This window comes from Euleptes europaea, chromosome 14 (assembly GCF_029931775.1).
Source record: "Euleptes europaea isolate rEulEur1 chromosome 14, rEulEur1.hap1, whole genome shotgun sequence".
NCBI lineage: Eukaryota > Metazoa > Chordata > Lepidosauria > Squamata > Sphaerodactylidae > Euleptes > Euleptes europaea.
The window spans coordinates 10560546-10581291 of NC_079325.1; the positions used below are offsets into that span (position 1 = coordinate 10560546).

General features: G+C 45.6%; 1 protein-coding gene across 7 annotated transcripts in view; it reads right to left on the minus strand.

Annotated features, from left to right (window-relative positions):
• The window catches only part of LOC130487157 (neurotrimin-like), a 357310-nt gene that overhangs the window by 27509 nt on the left and 309055 nt on the right, over nt 1–20746 (minus strand). For all 7 annotated transcript variants that reach the window (XM_056860573.1, XM_056860572.1, XM_056860570.1 and 4 more), the window contains exons 4-6: nt 6990–7124; nt 5997–6117; nt 852–1003 (exon numbers count right to left, since the gene is read on the minus strand). In XM_056860573.1, coding sequence (XP_056716551.1) covers nt 852–1003; nt 5997–6117; nt 6990–7124 — 408 coding nt within the window. The remainder of the gene's footprint in view (nt 1–851; nt 1004–5996; nt 6118–6989; nt 7125–20746) is intronic.

The window sequence follows — 20746 nt, forward strand, 5'->3', positions numbered from 1 at the left end:
GGAGCAGGGCAGGGGAATCCTTTGCCCATCACAGTTGCAAAGTGTCAACAGAAGAAGCAGAGCTGAAGCAAGGCGTGGCATCTGGATTGACACCCCCCCCCCAATGTGGAAGCTGTTCCTTTTCCAAGACTCCACCCTAGTGGGACATTCCACCTTTTCTGGTTCCAACAATATCTGAACATGCTAAAAAAATAATAATAATAACCATACCCAAAAGCTGTGTTGCTGGGATCTGTATATCACAAACTCAAGCCCTCCTTCTTTAGCATTAGAAAAAAACAGGGATGAAAAATGGTGTCCTACCCAGGAACATCTGAAGGATCACATGACCAGCCAGCTGAGTCTATTTAGTCTCTCAGTGGTGATTCTAAGGGACTAACTATGCAATACGTGTGACGTGAGTTGGGTCAGGGGTCTGTGACTGCAGCAAGTGGAGACCCATAGCAGGGCCGAACAGTTCCCCCATCTTGCTGTTTCAACTTGGGAAAACAACATGGGAGGGAAGGTGGAAGGACCACCTCTTCCTGTGTACGCTCCTGAGCTGAACTAGGTCCTACAGCATTTGGAAATGTTAGTTCCCCTGATGGCACATGTGTCTGCAAGTTGGGTCTGGGGATCTGACCCCTGCCCCAACCCCTGCCCTGATTCGTGTCACATGTAGTTTGGCCCTAAGGAAGGATGCCACCGATTTAGCACTTGTATGGCTTTGACCAGCACACCTCTTGTACACTTCCCATCTTACCCCTTCCTTGCAAATCAGCCCTTCTTATTTTTGACTCCCTGATGTGCCTCTCTCCTTTACCCCACGATCACCTGTCACCAACACAATACCCCCCAAGTGTCCCACTTACCGTACAGAATGATGCTGGCGTTAGTGTTCCCTAACTGGTTGTAGGCAACGCAAGTGTAATTCCCATAGTCTTGTTCCGAAACATTGAAGAAAGTCAGGCGAGAGAAGAAAGCTTTGTTTTCCACTTTCAAACCTTTCTGCCCTTCAATGAGCCTGAGGTGAAGGAGGGTAACAAACCAGGAGAGGGAAACAAAAGGGGAAAGACTCAGAACAAAAGGATTTTTAAAAACAGCTATCGAGGATTGACTGCCTTGTTCAGAACTTGCACTGAAGCCAATGATTTACTAGCCATTTATGTATAATATTTTTATCCTGTCCTTCCTTCTACAGAAGAAAACATTACAGAATGTTTTCCCTTCCTCTGTTTTATCCTCTCAAACACAACCCTGCGATGCGTGTTAGGCTGATAGTCACTTACCCAAAGTCATCCAGCACGCTTCATGGTACAGTGGAGACTTGTTCCAATCCTTGTCTCACACTCTAAGCCAAGGGTCTCCAATGTGGTGCCAGTGGGTGCCATAGCACTATTCCAACACATTTCTTGTGACCCTCCCAAGTGTTTTTAGAAAGTAGCGTTGCCAACCTCCAGGTACTAGCTGGAGATCTCCTTCTATTACAACTGATCTCCGGCCGACAGAGATCAGTTCCCCTGGAGAAAATGGCCGCTTTGGCAATTGGACTCTATGCCATTGAAGTCCCTCCCCTCCCCAAACCCCGCCCTCCTCAGGCTCCACCCCAAAAACCTCCCGCCAGTGGCGAAGAGGGACCTGGGAAGCCTATTAGAAAGTAAGCAGGGCCAGGTGGGGCTTGTGAGCAGCAGAGCTGACAGATTAAAAGGCAGACTGTTAAAAGGAGCTTCTGCCTTAAATGTTGAAGAGTTACTATGAGAGTTATGCATAACATTGCTCCCTGACAGTTTGTGGTTGGCTCAGCCCCCTGCAGGAGTCATTTTGTTATTGTTCCCACCACCCTGTGTCACCGTTCCAAAGGTGCCTGCAGGCTTGAAAAGGCTGGGGACCCCTGCCCTAAGCATTGCATAGGGTTGCCAGCTCCGGGTTGGTAAATACCTGGAGATTTTGGGGCGGAGTCTGAGCAGGGCAAGGTTTGGAGAGGGGAGGGACTTCCGTGCTATAGAGCCCAATTGCCAAAGTGGCCACTGTCTCCAGCTGAAATTATCTCTGTCGCCTGGAGATCAGTTGTAATAGTGGGAGATCTCCAGCCACCACCTGGAGGTTGGCAACCCTAGCACTGCATCTGCATATGCTAACTAAATTCAAGTGCCCATGTGGGGCCATTGCATGAGTTCCTGTGTTCATGCAATCCCTTTATGAAATCATTTAACTGAACACATAAATTCAGAATGGAATGTTCCCTATTTTGATTTTTACATTCTTGCTGAGGGTGACTTTTCACAGCATTTTGCTGCTGGTTTCATAGATTCAGTTGTGCATGTTGTAGAGCTTTTACATGCAATTTAGATGGCACTTATAATAAATGGAGGTAATTTATACAGATAGAATACATAACGTTTTTGATGCACAAATAACGTTTAAAATGCGTATATTTTGCAGGAAACATATGGTGCAAGGGAACAGAAAGTAACAGGAAAAGAGAGACTAATGGATTTGCTTTGCACAAACAAATCAAAAACTAACTTTCTCACTTCTCTTAGGTCTCCTAAGCTGGGGCTCTATTCTTATGACTCTGTACCACTGGAGGTGAGACAAGAGAGGAGGAGGAGGAAGAGGAGGAGGAGGAGGAGGAGGAGAAGAGTTGGTTTTTATACCCTGCTTTTCTCTACTGTTAAGGAATCTCAAAACAGCTTACAATCACCTTCCTTTCCTTTCCCCACAACAGACACCTTGTGACGAAGGTAGTGCTGAGAGAGTTCTGAGATAACTGTGACTAGCCCAAGGTCACCCAGAGGGCTTCATGTGGAAGAGTGGCGAAACCTGGTTCACCGGATTAGAGTCCCCTGCTCATGCGGAGGAGTGGGGAATCAAACCCAATTCTCCAGATTAGAGTCTGCCTCTTTTAATCACTACACCACACTGGAGCATAGAAGAGGACAAAACATTTTCCAAACCACTGCCCCTCCTCATCTTCTCTTCCACTGTCTGGTAAAGATTGTTTTTCTTTGTTTCAGAAGGAATTTTGAAGAGGGAAAATGTCTAATACATTCCAACACTGCCATCGCGGTGCTGATTTTACGGCACCTTTTGATTTTATAATGGGCACCAGTTTGGTTAAATGTAGATCTTGGTGGCCCTGACCTGGATGGCCCGGGTTAGCCCAATCTCATCAGCTCTCGGAAGCTAAGCAGGGTCATCCCTGCTTAAACATATACCAGAGTTGCTATGCAGAGGAAGGCAAGGGCAAACTACCTCTGAATGTCTCTTGCCATGAAAACCCCACCGGGGTCGCCATACATCGGCTCTGACTTGACGGCACTTTACACACACAGATTTACCCAACACAAAGTATTTCCAATAAAGTAATAAGTAAGAATAATCATCCTTTTTTTTTTTTGGCCGTCAAGTCATATCTGACTTATGGCGACCCCTGGTGGGGTTTTCAAGGCAAGAGGTGGTTGGCCATTGCCTGCCTCTGCGTCACGCCCCTGGTATTCCTTGGACGTCTCCCATCCAAATATTTGACCAAGTCAACCCTGTTTATCTTTTGAGATTTGACGAGATCAGGCTAGTCCGGGCCACTCAGGTCAGGGCAATCAGCCATGTTATGTACGTGTATATATTGCCAACTAGATTCAAGTCTCTAGAGATATATTTGAACATGTTAACTCAGAGTTTGGCATGTTTCCCGTTTAACCATTGAGCACCATTGTGGTGTTATTGTTAGATTATCTCACTAGGATCTGTCCCCCCCCCCCCCGCCCAATCAGATCCCTACTCTAATATGAACACTTGGGCCAGTCACCGTCTCTCAGCCTTAGCAACCTCACAGAGTTGTCATGAGGAAATGGAGTAGAGAAGAACTATTTTGTAATACGCTTTGGGCCCCCATCGGAGAGAAAAGCAAAGTACAAAATGAATAACCACAGCTAATGGAACAGCTGCACGTTCAATTTGCTTGCTCCGCTTCAGCGACAAATAGCTTCCCCCTTCCTGTGCCAGGCCCACAGTGCAGGCTTGTCACCAACAGATGGCGCTGTGGCACAAACTGCTTCTCAACTGGTGCAAACTGCAAACTGGCTTCTCCTGCAACAAAGGCAGACAGTGGCAAAGAGGTAGGATGCTGCTTAACATCTCTGCAATCAATATTTCAGTGTCTGAAATTGGCTGGAGGCGGCTGGGCCAACCCTTTTAACCAGACTTGGCAGACACAAGATCCTTGGATTTTGTTCATTTTTCTTTTCCTTCTCCTACCCCCGGTTTAGGTAATTCACCTTCTTCATACATAGCTTTTTTCTTTCTGCTCCTTTTAAAAAAATTTTCAACTGAGCTAATTTCTCCCAGCAGGCGCCTTGTTCTACACTATAGCAGCCCTGGCTTGTTTTTGTTCCTGACTGACAGCTCGTAGTAGCTTCCCGTTTGAATACATTGCTCACAACACAGCCTGCAACTTTTTAAGAACGCCTTAACCAAACGGCCAACAAATCTGGATTTGCATTCCAAACTGACTACTTTGCTACTGAGATAATTAAGAGGGAGGAAAGCCCTATGTCCAGCAATTTTGGGGGTGTTTTACAAACAGGGAATGATTCATTGTCCTTTTATTGTCTTGGGAAATCAGATAAATAACCCCCTGTTTATGAATCCGGAAAGAATTATTACAGAGGAGCCCTGGTATGGTAATCAGCTTTGGTGAGGAGAACTAGTATTAAACATAATTGCAAACTTTACATACTGAGGAATAGCTTAAGGTGAAGGGTCTACACCACCCACAAGTGTTGCCCGCATACTTCTCATTCAGGAAATTAATGATAAGAACATAAGAAAGGCCCTGCTGGATCAGACCACGGCCCATCAAGTCCAGCAGTCTGTTCACACAGTAGCCAAACAGGCGCCTCTAGGAAGTCCACAAACAAGACGACTGCAGCAGCACCATCCTGCCTGTGTTCCACCGCACCCAAAATAATAGGCATGCTCCTCTGATACTAGAGAGAATAGGTATGCAGCATGACTAATATCAATTCTAACTAACAGCCATGAATACCCCTCTCCTCCATGAATATGTCCACTCCCCTCTTAAAGCCCTCCAAGCTGGCAGCTTATTATACAATAAGCTTATTATACAATTATACAATAATTCAGAGTGGCGGCAGAGATAAATAAGCAGCATTAAAAATTGGTCCCTGCCCCACAACGCTTACAATTTCAGTGGGGGAGACGACAAAGAGAAGAAATTAACAGGAGACACAAGGTGAACACATTTAGACACCATTTCGGCTTGGAAATAAATCCCCCAGGTTCTATACTTGTCTATCAATGGCTACTAGCCATAGTAACTAAATGGAACCTCCACAATCAGAGGCAGTAAACCTCTGAATACCACTGACTGGAGGCAACACTGGGAAAGGCCTCTGCCTCTATGATCTGTTGTTGGCCATCCAGAAGAACTGGTGGGCCAGTGTATGAGAAAGGATGCTGGACTAGATGGACCACTGGTCTGATCCAGCAGGGTTCTTCTTATGTTCTTATGAATCGTCTCTTGCCTTCATTGGTAAAGGTAAATGTGGTCCCCTGTGCAAGTGCGGGGTCACCCATGGGGTGATGTCACATCACGACATTTACTAGGCAGACTATGTTTGTTGGGTGGTTTGCCATTGCCTTCCCTGGTCATCTCCATTTCACCCCCAGCAAGTTGGGTACTAATTTTACCGACCTCGGAAAGACGGAAGGCTGAGTCAACCTTGAGACGGCTACCTGAAACAGACTTCCGTTGGGATCGAATTCAGGTCGCGAGCAGAGCTTGGACTGCAGTACTGCAGCTTACCACTCTGCACCACGGGCCTCATCCCTTCATCAGTACTTGTTCAATAAATAGGATGTGGTGGAATCCACCCTTCAATTCCCCTGACTGTGTGTAAGGCAGAGTTGTTACAGGGTCTTCAGGAGTCAGTGGATTACATAATGATATGGTCCCAAAGTCCATATTCCAGAAGCAACTGCACATATTCACTTACCTTTTATCGTCTTTATACCACTGGAACTGGGCTGATGGAACTGCAGAGGCATCACATTGGAGGATTCCCTTCTGTCCCACTGGAACCCCGGTGCTCTTGGCTCCTGAGATGTATGGTGCGTCTGCAGAGGAAGGAATGGGTCAGGGAGCTTTCCTCGGTGGCAATGAGAAATGCCTTTATCTTTTCCTTGCATCAACACACCATCTTCTTCTCTTCTTCACAGCACATGCCAAAAACTAACAACTCAAGGCAGACGTTTCCTTTGCCACATGGATTTGCGGAGAATCCCTGATGTGGTGAAGCAATGCCCACATTCTGACGCTCAACACTTAGAACCCAATGAGACTTTCTTCTAGGGGTCACTGGGTGTGTGTGGGGGAGGTAGTTTTTGGCAGCTGAAACAACCCATAGCCTCCAGCTTGCTTCAGCTACTGAAAACAGCATGGGGGGAGGAGCAGGAACTCCTTCTCCCTCCGCTGCTGTCCTGATGAGAATCTGGCCCATCTGTGCTTTTTACACAAGTTGCCACAGGGACTTGTGGCTGCAGTAAAAGACGGCAAGTCCCCATGGCCAATGTGCCAAAGAAGTAACATCTCATTTGGCTCTTAAGAGGCTGCTTAACAGATATTTCAACAGAATGGGAAAAGCCAGGGCCCAAGTCATTCCGGTGCACCCCCCGCACACGGTCCTCAGTTTGCAAGACCTGAGCAAGGCTGTTAAAGATAGGACATTTTGGAGGACATTGATTCATAGGGTCGCCATGAGTCGGAAGTGACTTGACGGCACTTAACATGCACACAATCACTTGGGATATTGCCACCCCTACCATTGTGGGAAGTTTCACCGGGTATGGAAATGTTGGTTGAGCTGTCTCTTGTGAGTATTAAAAAAAAGAAAAAAAGAAAAGAAACTTCCGGGGGGAGGGGGAGATGGCTACCCTTCTGGTCCCTCCTGCTAAAGGACAGCAAAGGCCAAGAAAACAACAACACTCACAGTTCACAGTGACATTGACTCTTCGCACAACGGGAGGCGACACATCGTTGGAGGCGCTGCACTCGTAGGCTCCCGACTGCTCCCGGGTGATGCCGGTGATCTCCAGGTATTCGTCTTCGCTCAAGAATCCCATGGCTGCAGAGGGCCAAAGAGAGAAAACGACAACCGTGGAACATGAGGCACAGAGGAGGGGTCAAGGGGAGCATATCAACAGATGGTGGTACTCTCCAGGCCCGGCATCTTTCACCTGGATGACATTCCCCGATATAGTGCTTAGAACTTTCCCATCTCTTTGTCTGTCTGGGTATCTTGATGTGGAGGAAAGAAACATTATGTATAAATGAGGGGTGAGGCACCCAACCTTGGCAGCCTGCCACAGATAATCTATGTGCAGAAGATGCCAAACCTGATGGTTCCTGTGAGAACACTGTGCTCTACGCGCAGGAGGTTTCCTTCACTGTCAAGAGAAGAGGCAAGCCATGTTCTGATGCATACAAATAGTTTCAGGACACACTTAAAGATCGCTCAGTGTACATTCGTTTCCCCTTCAAGATGCTTGAGTTGCGAGTACGGTTGCACAGAAACCAAAAGAGCCTGAAGAGAGCCATTGTAAAGGGCAGGGAAGTTGCATTGCTGATCCCATGATTAGATAGGTCTACACTAAAAAGGTAAAGTCTGTTTAATTAATAGTATTGAATACCAGGGAATCCTGAAATAATTTTAGCACCCTCACAAGATTTGTTTAGTAAGCGGAGGAAGAAGAAGAAGAAGTGGTTTTTATACTCCAATTTTCTCTACCTTTAGACTAAATGACTAAAAAAATGACTACCTTTTAAGGAGACTCAAACTGGCTTACAACTGTCTTCTCTTCCTCTCACCACAACAGATACCTTGTGTGGTAGGTGGGGTTGAGAGAGTTCGGAGAGAACTGTGACTAGCCCAAGGTCACCCAGCAGGCTTCACGTGTAGGAGTGGGGAAACCAACCCAGTTCACCAGATTAGAGTCTGCTGCTCCCAACCACTACACCGTGCTGGCTCTCAACAAAGAGTTAAACATGTGTCGAACTGGTTTAAAACTGTAGTAAAGTCACAGGATGCTTCCATACGGCAAAGGCTGTCTATTTTGCATTCATCAGTAATCTAAATAAATAATCACAGAGGCATTCACATGGACAACGAATCATCCAGGTGGGAGCTTCGGAACACCTTCCTCTGCCATTTACCCTGCACTTTTCCTCACAGCACCACCAGAAGGCTTTTTGAGTCCTTTAAAGAATGGTAATTGCTACAGTGCTATGGTGTTATAGTGCTTCAGCAATTACCATTTAAAAAAAAAAAGCCCTCAAGAAGCTCTAAAGTGGCCTGGCAGGTGAGATGGCACCCTCAAAGAACTGATGGAAGAAAAGTAGCACCAGTGTGGAAAATATGCACCTTCTCTTCCCGACAGCCCACTAGCACAACTCGAGGACATTCTTTCAGAAAAGATTGCAGTTTGAGAAAACCAGGTTTGAGAAAGAGTGTCCAGAGGATGGGGAAAACCTGGAAAGTGGATAATTAGAGGATGGCACCATGTGGACGCTAACCAAACAGTGCTGTGCTCCAGGCTGGAAGAAAGCCAGAGGAAAAACATCAGTATGGAAGCAGCCACCTTCGCAAAAGTGTAAAACAGCTACAATGCTGTCCAAAGCACATGCACTCAGAAGTAAGCCTTATTCAGCTCAACAGAGCTTACTACCTAGTAAGACTAGCAAGTGAGTTTAGGATTGACACTTCAGATATGTATCGGCCTTATTCTAGGGTCTCCAACCTCCAGGTACTAGCTGGAGATCTCCTCCTATTACAACTTATCTCCAGCTGATAGAGATCAGTTTTCCTGGAGAAAATGGCGACTTTGGCAATTGGACTCTATGGCATTGAAGTCCCTCCCCAAACCCTCCCCTCCTCAGGCTCCGCCCCCAAACTTCCCACCGGTGGTGAAGAGGGACCTGGCAACCCTACCTTATACTCTCCTGGCTTTGCTCCAATTTAGAAGTTCAAGCTTGACAAAGGAAGGAAGGAAGGAAGGAAGGAAGGGGAAGGAAGGAAGGAAGGGAGGGAGGGAGGGAGGGAGGGAGGGAGGGAGGGAGGGAGGGAGAAAGAAAGAAAATAGCTCTTTCAGAGACGTGTGATGGGAAAAGGAAAACACAGATGGAGCTGTCTTGTTTTTTCTCCCCCCCCCCCTCTTAAAATCATTTCATCTCCTCTTAGCAAATCTGTTGCAGACAGGGTGTTGCAATTACTGAGCAAAGCAACTCCGGGAACAGAGTCACACTTAATATTCCTATTAATTTTAAATGGTGGTCCTTGGTACATATGTGTGGCAATTGGTGTCATATTTTAATTAGGCTTGCCCTACACCATCTGAAATTAATAATAGCTTGAATTACCAGTGTAATTTATAAATTAACATTGCTGCAGCATTAGGAAATAAATTAGCTCTGGACAGCTGTTTCTAGCATTGGATGACAACGGAAAGGGGGGAAATAAAACTGGTTAGGGCTCCCCTGCACAAGCATACGTACATAGTCTGTCTGGAGACCAAAGCCTTTGACAACCCAAGGCCAAGGGTCACGTAACAACCCAAGCTCAAGAGTCATGCAGCATCTTACAGGGTTAGCAATTATGCCGGAGTCCCTTTACAAGTGATGGTGTGCTCATGGCACACAGGTACATCACAGCCATGGGTAGGCATAACGCGGGCCAATTGCAAAAAGTGGACTAACAAAAACACAGTATTTAGCTCTCCTGGACAGTTTCAGCTAATGGATGTTGCCGCAGAATTCCCGCAATCAGAGTCATATATAAAACGCCAACTTTGTATTCTGTTTTAATTAGAATCATAGAGTTGGAAGGGGCCATACAGGGCATCTAGTCCAACCCCCTGCTCAATGCAGGATCAGCCTAGCCCTAGAGCATCCCTGACAAGTGCTTGTCCAGCCTTTGCTTAAAGACTGCCAGTGGTGGGGGGTGGAGCTCACCACCTCCCTAGGAAGCTGATTCCACTGTCAAACTCTTACGGAATCCCACCTCCCAATATCCAGCCGGTACCTTTCCTCCCACAATTTAAACCAATATTGCAAGTCCAATCCTCTGCTGCCAACAGGAAATGCTCCCTGCCCTCCTCTAAGTGACAACCCTTCAAATACTTAGAGAGAGCAATCATGTCCCCCCTCAACCTTCTCTTCTCCAGACTAACCATTCCTACTTCCCTTAGCTTGTCCTCATAAGGCTTGGTCTTATGTAATTAAGAACATAAGAAGAGTCCTGCTGAATCAAACCAATTAATTCACAGGGGTCATAGCCAGCCTCCTTGTTAGGTGGAGATGCCAGGTTTCCAGGTGGGCCATCAAATATTTTTAAGCACTATTCCCCAGACACACACACACACACTATTCAACAGAAACTTCTAGGAATCTCTTGTTTGAACCCATGTATCTATAGCTGAGATCTGACAAACAGTTTTCTGGGAGTAAGTTCCAATGAATAACATGGGACTTATTAGGGTTGCCAACCTCCAGGTGATGGCTGGAGATCACCGGGGATTACAACTGATCTCCAGGTGACAGAGATCAGTTCACCCAAAGAAAACGGTCACTTTGGAAGGTGGACTCTATGGCATTATACCCCATTTCTTTCTCTACCACTGAAGGAAGAAACAAACCGGCTTACAATCACCTTCCCTTCCCCTCTCTACAACAGTGAGGTAGGTGGGGCTGAGAAAGCTTGACTAGCCCAAGGTCACCCAGCTGGCTTCATGTGGAGGACTGGGGAAACAAATCCAGTTCACCAGATTAGCCTCCGCCGCTCATGTGGAGGACTGGGGAATCAAACCCGGTTCTCCAGATCAGAGTCCACCGCTCTAAACCACAGCTCTTAACCACTACACCAGGCTGGGAGAGGGCTTGCATATCTCTAAATTTCTGTGAAGTTTTGCTCAGAACACCATTTTGAGATTCCTGCTCAGAAGAAACACCCGAGGACCTAAGTGAGCAGAAAAGAGGTTCGAGGAGGCTAAAAGGATTCTCGGGGGAGTCCTGCCTGCCCTTAATTCCTACACTTCCACTAACAGACATAATACTTCTCAAATTCTCAACGAGTAACTATGCTGGTCTGTGGCAGCAAAAACAGCAACAGAGAATCTTTTTACCTTTTAATAACCAACAAATTAATTATGCCAGGAGCTTCTGCAGCCAACTGCCTTCTACAGCTTTACTTCATTCTGCTTTGCAGATTTCTTTTATGCTCTGTTAGTACTCTTTCTCGCACGCACACACCTTCTTCTCTCTCCCACATACGCAACAGCAGCCTCAGAGAGAGGCCCTCAGCAGTAGGCACTATATATAGAGCCCCCCAGATGTTTTGAAGGGTCCGAATTGAGCTGCTTGACATAATCAGCATCTCCACAGCACTGTGATGAATTGTTAAACGTCCGGATGCCTCCAAGGTCCAGTGATGGAATTCCCTTTGGAATATCTCACGGTGGGGGGAAAATGCTGAGCTCATCAGTTCCTACCATTACTGAAGGGGGAAAATGCAAAGGCGGTACCCTTAAATCAATATCCTTTGGAGAGAGCGAGTGAGAGAGAGAGAGAGAGAGGGGGGGGGGCATAAAAACTGTAGTTTTATATTCCACAAGCTGCCCGGAATGCACAGAAATAGAAAAATGGGGGAAGAATCCCTTTATGTCTGACCTAGAATCGGCCGCTCAGTCGCACGGTTGTGCTCTGCTGATAAAGTGAATATGCAGTCAGCGGTCTGGAGGCAGTCCATGCGCAAATCCCACTCCAGTTTATGAAAAAGGCAGCAATAACTCACTTGTCTCCTCATGACCACCGCCACCCTTCCCCAAGTGAATACAGGCAATTTAGCAAGTCCCTCTCTTGCTGGTAATGCCAAAACCGTCAACTGTTGGCCCTCATTCTGAAGCCTGCGGCTTGCTCCTGCGGTCTGAGGGAGAGGCTCTTGGTTTCATTAGCATACCACAGTCTACATTATATAAAGAACTGGGAAAGTTCAGCAATAAAAGTTTCCCGTCTCTTTTTGTTCTCGGAGAGTTCAAGTGATTGACATAAACGAATGAAGATTCCAGCCGGGAGAGCTAAAGGTACATGGTCAAGGTCAGTGAAGAAGGATTCATTAGCCTGTAATTCCTTTCATCGCTCTACTGTGCTGTGGTTGAAGTGTGGCAGAGGTAGGATCTGCTCAGTGCATGCTTATTAAAGGGGAAAGCAGAGATTCTAAACTGTATAAGAGCTAGATTCAAACCCCAGTAGCACCATAGAGACAAACAAGATCTTTGGGATATAAGCTTTCGAGAGACAAAACCCCTGAAGAAGAAGAGTTGGTTTTTAGATGTCGACTTTCTCTACCACTTAAGGCAGAATCAAACTGGTTTACAATCACCTTCCCTTCCCCTCCCCACAACAGACACCCTGTGAGGTAGGTGAGGCTGAGAGAGCGTGACTGGCCCAAGGTCACCCAGCTGGCTTCATGTAGAGAAGTGGGGAATCAAACCTGGTACTCCAGATCAGGGTCCACCGCTCCAAAGCACCGCTCTTAACCACTAAACCATGCTGGCTTTGACTCTCGAAAGCTTATAGCCCGAAAGTCTTGTTGGCCTCTAAGGTGCTACTAGACTGGAATCTAGTTCTACTCCTGCAGACCAACATGGTTGCCCTCCTGAAACTAAACCGTAAAAGTTACAGAAGTCTTCTATGCATGGCCGTTTCACCCGCTGTCACCCCTCCAACGACTTTGGGTCTTTGTCTTGATTATGCGTGCCGTTTCTGCCTCGCTCTCCCCCTGTGTTTCGCCCACATTTTCAGGGACCTGTTTTATCTTGAATTTGAAAATGCGGGCAAAATGCGGGGAGATGCAGGGGGAGAGCGAGGCGACCTCTGACAGTTGGAAACGGCATGCATAATCAAAGCAAAGACCCGAAGTCGATGGAGGGGTGACCGTGAGGGAAACAGCCATGCATAAAATGCCTGAGAGCACAAAACTAGTCAAGGTCTATTTCTGTTTTACCTGTTTTATCTGGCATACTAGCCGCAAATAAAATTTATTTATCTATCTAGTCAGGGTCTGTGAGGGATTAGTCCCCAAGTGGTCAGTTTTTGGGGGGTTCAGAGGCAGTTGGTTATCTGCCCGAGGAGTGGGGAAGTGAACTGACCAGGAAATGGAATCGTCATGTTCCACAAGTAAAACCAGATACCAAGGTCAGCATGGTAGCCAGCTGCAGGTTTGGAAATACCTGGAGATTTTGGGAGTGGAGCCTCAACAGGGTGGGCTTTGGGGAAGGGAGGGACTTCAAGGGGGTATAATGCCATAGAGTCTACCTTCAAAGCAGCCATTTTCGCCAAGTGAACTGATCTCTGTCAGCTGGGGAGAGGTTGCAATCCCAGATCACTAGCCACCCCTGGAGTTTGGCAACCCTAGTAAGCAGGCAGGTAGGAAATTCTGAAGGCAGCCCTAGGATGAGATTAAGGCCAAAGGTGGGAACAAAATTCAACGGTGTCCAGGTTTTCAGGAGCATTTGTTGTGGTTATTTTATAATATAAAACAGGTGTAAGGGGAAGGGAATTTGGGACAGCTAAGATTTGGTCTTCCTTTTTTAGGTACTTTGCAAAGCCCAGAAGTAGGGTTGCCAACATCCAGGTGGTGCCTGGAATCCTCCCAGAATTAGAACTGATCTTCAGACTACAGAGCTCAGTTCCCCTGGAGAAAATGGCAGCTTTGGAGGGTGGACTCTTTACATTCACTGCTGAGCTCCCTCCCTTCCCCAAACTCCATCCTCCTCAGGCCCCATCATCAAATCTCCAGGTATTTCCCAAACTGGAGTCCACAACCCAAACTAAAAGAGCTCATGGTCTTGTCTCATAGGCTGTGGCTAATTGGCCCCTACTTCAGCCAGCATGGTGTAGTGGTTAAGAGTGGCGGAATCTAATCTGGGTTCAATTCCCCACTCCTTCACATGCAGTTTGCTGGGTAACCTTGGGCTAGTCACAATTCTCTCAGAAATCTCTCAGCCCCACCTACCTCACAAGGTGCCTGTTGTGGGGAGAGGAAAGGAAGGCAATGGTAAACTGCTTTGAGACTCCTTAAGGTAGAGAAAACCAACTCTCCTCCTCCTCCTTGCAGTGAGGGAAGAGAGGAGTCCCCATTCTCCTTAAAAAGGATGGTTGAGTGGCTGGATTTGGAACATGTCACTCATTTCAGGACAGATTTATTTTTGGGCCCACCACTGAGGTGACAATATTGTGTTTTATATGTATCTGTAAACCCCTTTGACTCTGCCTGTTGTGGAGAAAGGTGGTATAAAAGCGCACAGTTACATATATATCTAAAATTCCTTGACAGTTTTCGTGTCAGAGGCCACCTGTACCAGTAACAGGTTATACACCGTATTTTCAGGAAGGCAATAGTAAATAGCTAGGTTACGACTGTACTCCAACAGTCTTCTATGCATCAGCATCCTGCTTCTTTCCTAGTTAGCGACCGTCCTTCAGGAAAAAACCCTCAAGAAGGTTTCAAGGAAAAACAGGATCTCCTCTCATGTTTTTGTTATTGCCATTTTTAAATAACCTATTGAAACTAAAGTCGTATTTTGATGGACACAAGAACAGAAAATAAAATCTGAAGCCATAAAGCTTTTTAAAAAACCCAAACCAGCCGAGACCGTTTACATGCGCTGGGTACCAAATAAAACAGGACTCCGGCTCCAAGAGGAACATTTATTGGCAAGCTTTCAGCCTCTGGAATACAATATTATCTTTCCCAACACCTCTTTGCCCCTATAAAATGAGATTTAATAGAATCGTAGCTGCAGCCTCCCCTGCTGGAAGCTGCTAGCCATTCTATCTGTCCACGGAGGAAGGCGCAGATTGAGAGTAATTGCTGAAATGCCGGGGCATTGTGGCCTCTGCATTTTTGCCTGTTTATAGTGGGAAGGCTCGTTGAGACTTTGAGACAAATCTCATGCATTAGTGACCGCCAGGAACGGAGGAGACAAATAGACTGGACCCAAGGAACAGAACAGGGGTTAAGTAAACACAATCTGTAAATACAGTCCAGGCTGCAGCGAAAAGCAACAGGACAGACTCAAGGTGGTGGCAGCGGAGGTCTCCCAGGGCTATGAGAGCACAGAAGATATATTTGTTTGCCGACAGGGTGGAGTGGACACGTTGAACAGGTGGTGAAAGTGCGGCTCGGTATACCCTGGCATTTTATATCTGTTCTACGATGGCCACTGTTGGTAAGAGCACAGTAGGTTGCTATCAGAGGGTAGCCATGTTGGTCTGCAGGTGAAGAGCCAGATTCGAGTCCCACAGCACCTTAGAAACCAGCAAGATTTTCTGGGTATAAGCTTTTGAGAGTCAAAGCTCCCTTGGTCAGTAGCTTGGTATGTGTGCCTGAGACCCTGGAGAGCCCCTGCCAGTCTGAGAAGACCTGGCAACCCAATCTTTACAACTGTGTATAGTTTGCTGAAACTAGGACCCTATTATATAATATTGAATTATTTAATGTGTGATGTTAATACTTATGCTTTGCTTCAGTTGTGTTTTTAGACTCCTGGTGGGTTCTACAACCTAATGCCAAGGATCCTGACAACTACGTTGACTCCCTCTGTGTAAGCCGCCTTGAGTCCAAGTGAGAAAGGTGGACTATAAATAATATATTTTTTTTAAAAAGAACCTTAACACCAAATCTGGCCTGGAGCCTAACCAGTAGTCCTGCAATATGATGCATGTAGAAACAGTATTCATATGCGACAGTAGTGAATGCTGTATCACTTTAAAACAACAACTCCCCCGCCATCCTGTTAAATTGATGAACAGTGCGGATGCAAATCCTACGGGTGTAGGTATATTTCAGCCTGGAAAAAGAAATTTCTATTAGTCTTCAACCTTCCATTAACAATTTGCCAGGGTAGGTGAGTCACAGTAATTGCCAACAGCCTAATGAAAATCTATAGACTGCGTTACACACTTCACCATTTCAAACTATTCACTAGAATTAGGGACAAGAGGCCTTTTCCTTCTACTCCCATTCCTTTATTGTTTTGAAATTTTATTGTGCCCTGCGTTCTACTATTCCTGGATTCTGGTTTAACTTGGAGCATTTCTAAAATTAATACTGGAATTGGAACCTGTGCAGATTTTGCACTTGCTCTAACTTTTCATTAATTTGCATTCCCCCACCCCCCCCCCACACAGATGACTGGTGTGTGTATGCAGTCATGAAGAAGAAGAAGAAGAAGAAGAAGAAGAAGAAGAAGAAGAAGAAGAAGAAGAAGAAGAAGAAGAAGAAGAAGAAGAAGAAGCAGAGTTGGTTTTTATATGCTGACATTCTTTACCACTTAAGTAAGAATCAAACTGTCTTACAATCACCTTCCCCACCCTACAACAGACACCCTGTAAGGTAGGTGAGGCTGAGAGAGCTCTAAGAGCTGTGACTAGCCCAAGGTCACCAACTGGCTTCATGTGTAGGAGTGGGGAAACCAACCCAGTTCTCCAGATCAGAGTCCACTGCTCCAAACCACTGCTCTTAACCACTACGCCATGTTGGTTCTCTTTAAAAAAAAATCTTTATTAGATTTGACATGTGACAGCATCAAGTTTTTGTGTGTGTACAGTGTTTTACTGAGGGTCACACGTGTTCCTGGACATTAGAAAACACCACACAAAAAGAACCTTGATGCAGCAGATTGATTAGCTGCTTTCTATCACTATACACAGACATCTTTATGTGAAGGGAGGGCGGACAAAGATGCACAGAAGGATCTGAAAGGTGCAGCAGACTATGCATACATGATGCTCCGTCATTTAAAGGGGGGAACAGTATGGAGGATTCCCAATACCACTAATTATGCTTGGGAAAGAAGACCAAGAAATGTAGAACTTCAACATCTGCTGGGAAATTTGGACATTGTAAAGAGGTATTGTCGAAGGCTTTCACGGTCAGAGTTCATTGGTTCTTGTAGGTTATCCGGGCTGTGTGACCGTGGTCTTGGTATTTTCTTTCCTGACATTTCGCCAGCAGCTGTGGCAGGCATCTTCAGAGGAGTAACACTGAAGGACAGTGTCTCTCAGTGTCAAGTGTGTAGGAAGAGTAATATATAGTCAGAAAGGGGTTGGGTTTAAGCTGAATCATTGTCCTGCAAAAAGTAACAAAGGTAATGGGCTAACCATTGTCCTGTAAGTATCAAGATAATGTGCTAATGAGGGTGTGGTATGTTAATATGGAACCATTGTATCCCAAAGTGATCTGTTAATGTGTGAAATCCAAAGCTAATCTGCATGGCTATTGTGGACTGTAGTCTCTATTAGTCTGGAGACTAACAGAGACTTAACACCCATTGCTTAGGAATCTTTGGCCATTTATGCATGTTTGATTCTGCTCCTCATTCAATGCTAATTTTTTAAATCCGACCTTTAAAATGACTATTCACGGTCCCAATGCAAGAGGAGAAAGTCAAACAAATTTCGCCCCCACTCACCTGCTCCTTCATTTGCATAGCCATTAGCAATGGTTGTTTGCATAGCTAAGCCACAGCTGTGATTCTGCATGTTTCCTTCAGTGAATGCTTTGATGCGGGGGCAGAGCAAATACAAAAGGTCATGTTAAAGGGGCTCTTAAGGTATGTGCCGGCTTCTTCAGTGTGAAGAAATTAAAAAAATATATGCAGGGCACTTCAGCCTGGAACGCACCGCTAATTACCAAGCATAAACGGCCTTTATGTGTGAATTTGGCAACGCTGCCCCTATGTCTTTCCTGTCATGCTCATCAGCAGGGTAGAATGTGCCTATGATGCATTGTGTATCTGCCGAGACAAAGCAAGCCACGCTTCCCCGTTTTCCAAAGACGCCTCTCTTACCACTGCAGGCAAAGCATCGTGTTAGAGACTTTAATGGCTGCTCCTTGCCAGACACTCCTGAGAGCTTCCCTGCTGTCACAATCGGGCCTTGTTCAATTTCTCCTTGTCGGAAGAGCTTTTGTGAACTTTCAAAAGGATACCTCTATAAGGGCACAATTAGGGGTTGAAATACTGCAGGAATTAATATTAAGATCACTCATTCCTCAGGGCTGCGGAAGCCGGCACAGCCAGCTCAGGTTATTATTACTATTAATAATAATAGTAATATAACATAGGCTGGGAAACTGAACAGGCAAGAGTCAGTTTTCATCAAATACACATTCCCCATTCATAGGCTAATTGCACAAAAGAGCTATTGATTCACCTAAGTAAATGAAATTCCACCTCTTCTCTCCTGCTGCTGGTTTGGTGTGTGTGTGTATGTGTGTGTGTGTATGTGTATCTATATGCAATGATTCACACTGCAAAAAAAAAAAAATTTGCTGTCACACCAGGATGGTTTTGAACAGTCATTTACTCTTTGCTGGATTGTACCATTTGGGATTCCAGGTTGAGGAACCTCATGTTTGTATACTCCATCCCTCCCCTATGAAAATAGAGACGTTGCCAAAATAATTACCCGGTTTAGAATATGAATATGTCCCACATGTAACATTTGGTTGTATTATGAATTGAGACTCAATTCCCTGAGAAGATCTTCTCTGGCTTGGAACGTAACATTAGATTTTGCAAATGCAACAGGCTGCTCTGTAGATACTTGCACACACACACACACAAAAGTTATTTAATGTTCACTTTCTACTATTGAATGCGGTTGTGGTCTCTATCCAGGTCTAAAAGCTTGTCTGTTTTTATTATGGGGCGGTCCCCTTTATAAGCGGGGAGTACTCCCAGTGGTTCTCCATTACGGCTAGGCTGGGAATTACAATTCTCAAGGAGTAAAATGACAGTGAGCCGTGAGAGAATTTCGGGAGACAGATAAGTTAATGTAAAAGCTCGGAACAGCTAAGCCAGTTGTGAATCAAGCTAAGAGAAGTTCACCCATCGTTAATTAGTCTCCTCGCATATACAAAACTAGCCTTTCAGGGAAATGGATCTAACCCAGCAAGAGATCAGTCACAAAATGGAAGGCCTGGTGGGCAAAACAAGCGGGAGAAGTTGCCATAGGGTTGCCAGATCCCTCTTCGCCACTGGCGGGAGGTTTTTGGGGCGGAGCCTGAGGGGGTTGGGGTTTGGGGAGGGGAGGGACATCAGTGCCATAGAGTCCAATTGCCAAAGCGACCATTTTCTCCAGGGGAGCTGACCTCTATCAGCTGGAGATCAGTTGTAATATTGGGAGATCTCCAGCTAGTACCTGGAGGTTAGTACCCTAAGTTGCAACACTTCATGTCTTGCTTTATCGGTGCATTTAAAGGCAAAGTTTTGTTCTCTGAGCCATAGCTTGGCAACCCCATTCAAAGGGACATGAGAACTCTCTCCTAGAAACTCTCTGGGTTTTCTACACAAGCAGTTTGCCAAAGGAGATGACTCACAGATCTACCAGCTGCCTGATGAAATGGTATAGATTCTGACTTACAAGCCTAATCATAAAAAAAAAATAGTACCGGAATAGACATTGAGCATTTACGCATGTCATTTTTAATTGGTATTAGAGTGAAGGCTTATAAAGATTTGGTAGTGTCACGTTTTTCAAACTGTGGCTTCCTCCACCTGTCTTTGCACGAATTTTCAGTTACTAACTAAACTTCGCTTTGATTTACGACATATAACATTTCCTGCAACAAGTTTGCTCCACTTTCATTGATGCCAAGAGGTTGCTAGTGATGCAAAAATGAAGCTTCAAAATGAAGCAAGAGCCATATTTTAGTGCAGTTAGCCGTGGAGAAGGAGTGATTTTGGTGTTAAAAGCCTGCATAGGGTCATGGGGGCTCAGTGAACATGAACCCACCAAGAGAGCAGATAACACTGTCCTAACCAATCTGCACCACTTCCAAGCCGAGCCATTCCTGAATTTTGGCAGGGAAACAAATAACATAGACTGACCACAATATATGGTAAACTAATGATGTGTAATAACACCAATTATATGTGCACATGGAACATCTCAGATTCTCAGGTATAAGAACACACAGGTAAGTACACAAAGCCAAGATTCAGCAATCACAAAGAGCTGTGAGAAACGTAATAACATAAATGATGTCAAATATTCTTATAATAAACACATCTTATGAAGACCCAGCAAAGACGAAAAGACAGTCTAATAGAAGAAATGTTCCGTTTCGTCATGTGACTTTATCAGTTTCTTATGCCTCATTAACACACATGTAGAATCATAGAATCATAGAGTTGGAAGGGACCACCAGGGCCATCAAGTCCAACCCCCTGAACAATGCAGGAAATTCACAACTACCTCCCCCCTCCACACCCCTAGTGACCAGAAGATGGCCAAGATGCCCTCCCTCTCATCATCTGCCTAACGTCACAGAATCAGCATTGCTGACAGATGGCCATCCAACCTCTTCTTAAACATGTGCTAAATAACATCTTGTAGCTCACAGCTTCCATTCATCTTATGTTCTATTACAGGCCCTTGACACTGTTCCAGAGCCGGATACTACCGAGAGCAGTTCTCCTGGAGGAAATAGCAGATTATACCATAGAGTCTAGGAGAAACAGAAGTGCTAGGAAGACAACTTATCCATGCTGACCTCCCTCCCCTCCTCAGAGATCAGTACTCCTGGAGGAAATGGCAGCTTTGTAGTGATGCATTACGGCACACCACAGAGTCTAGGAGAAACCTAGGGAAAGCCTTGAATGATATCACATCCTTGCTGACCCCTCT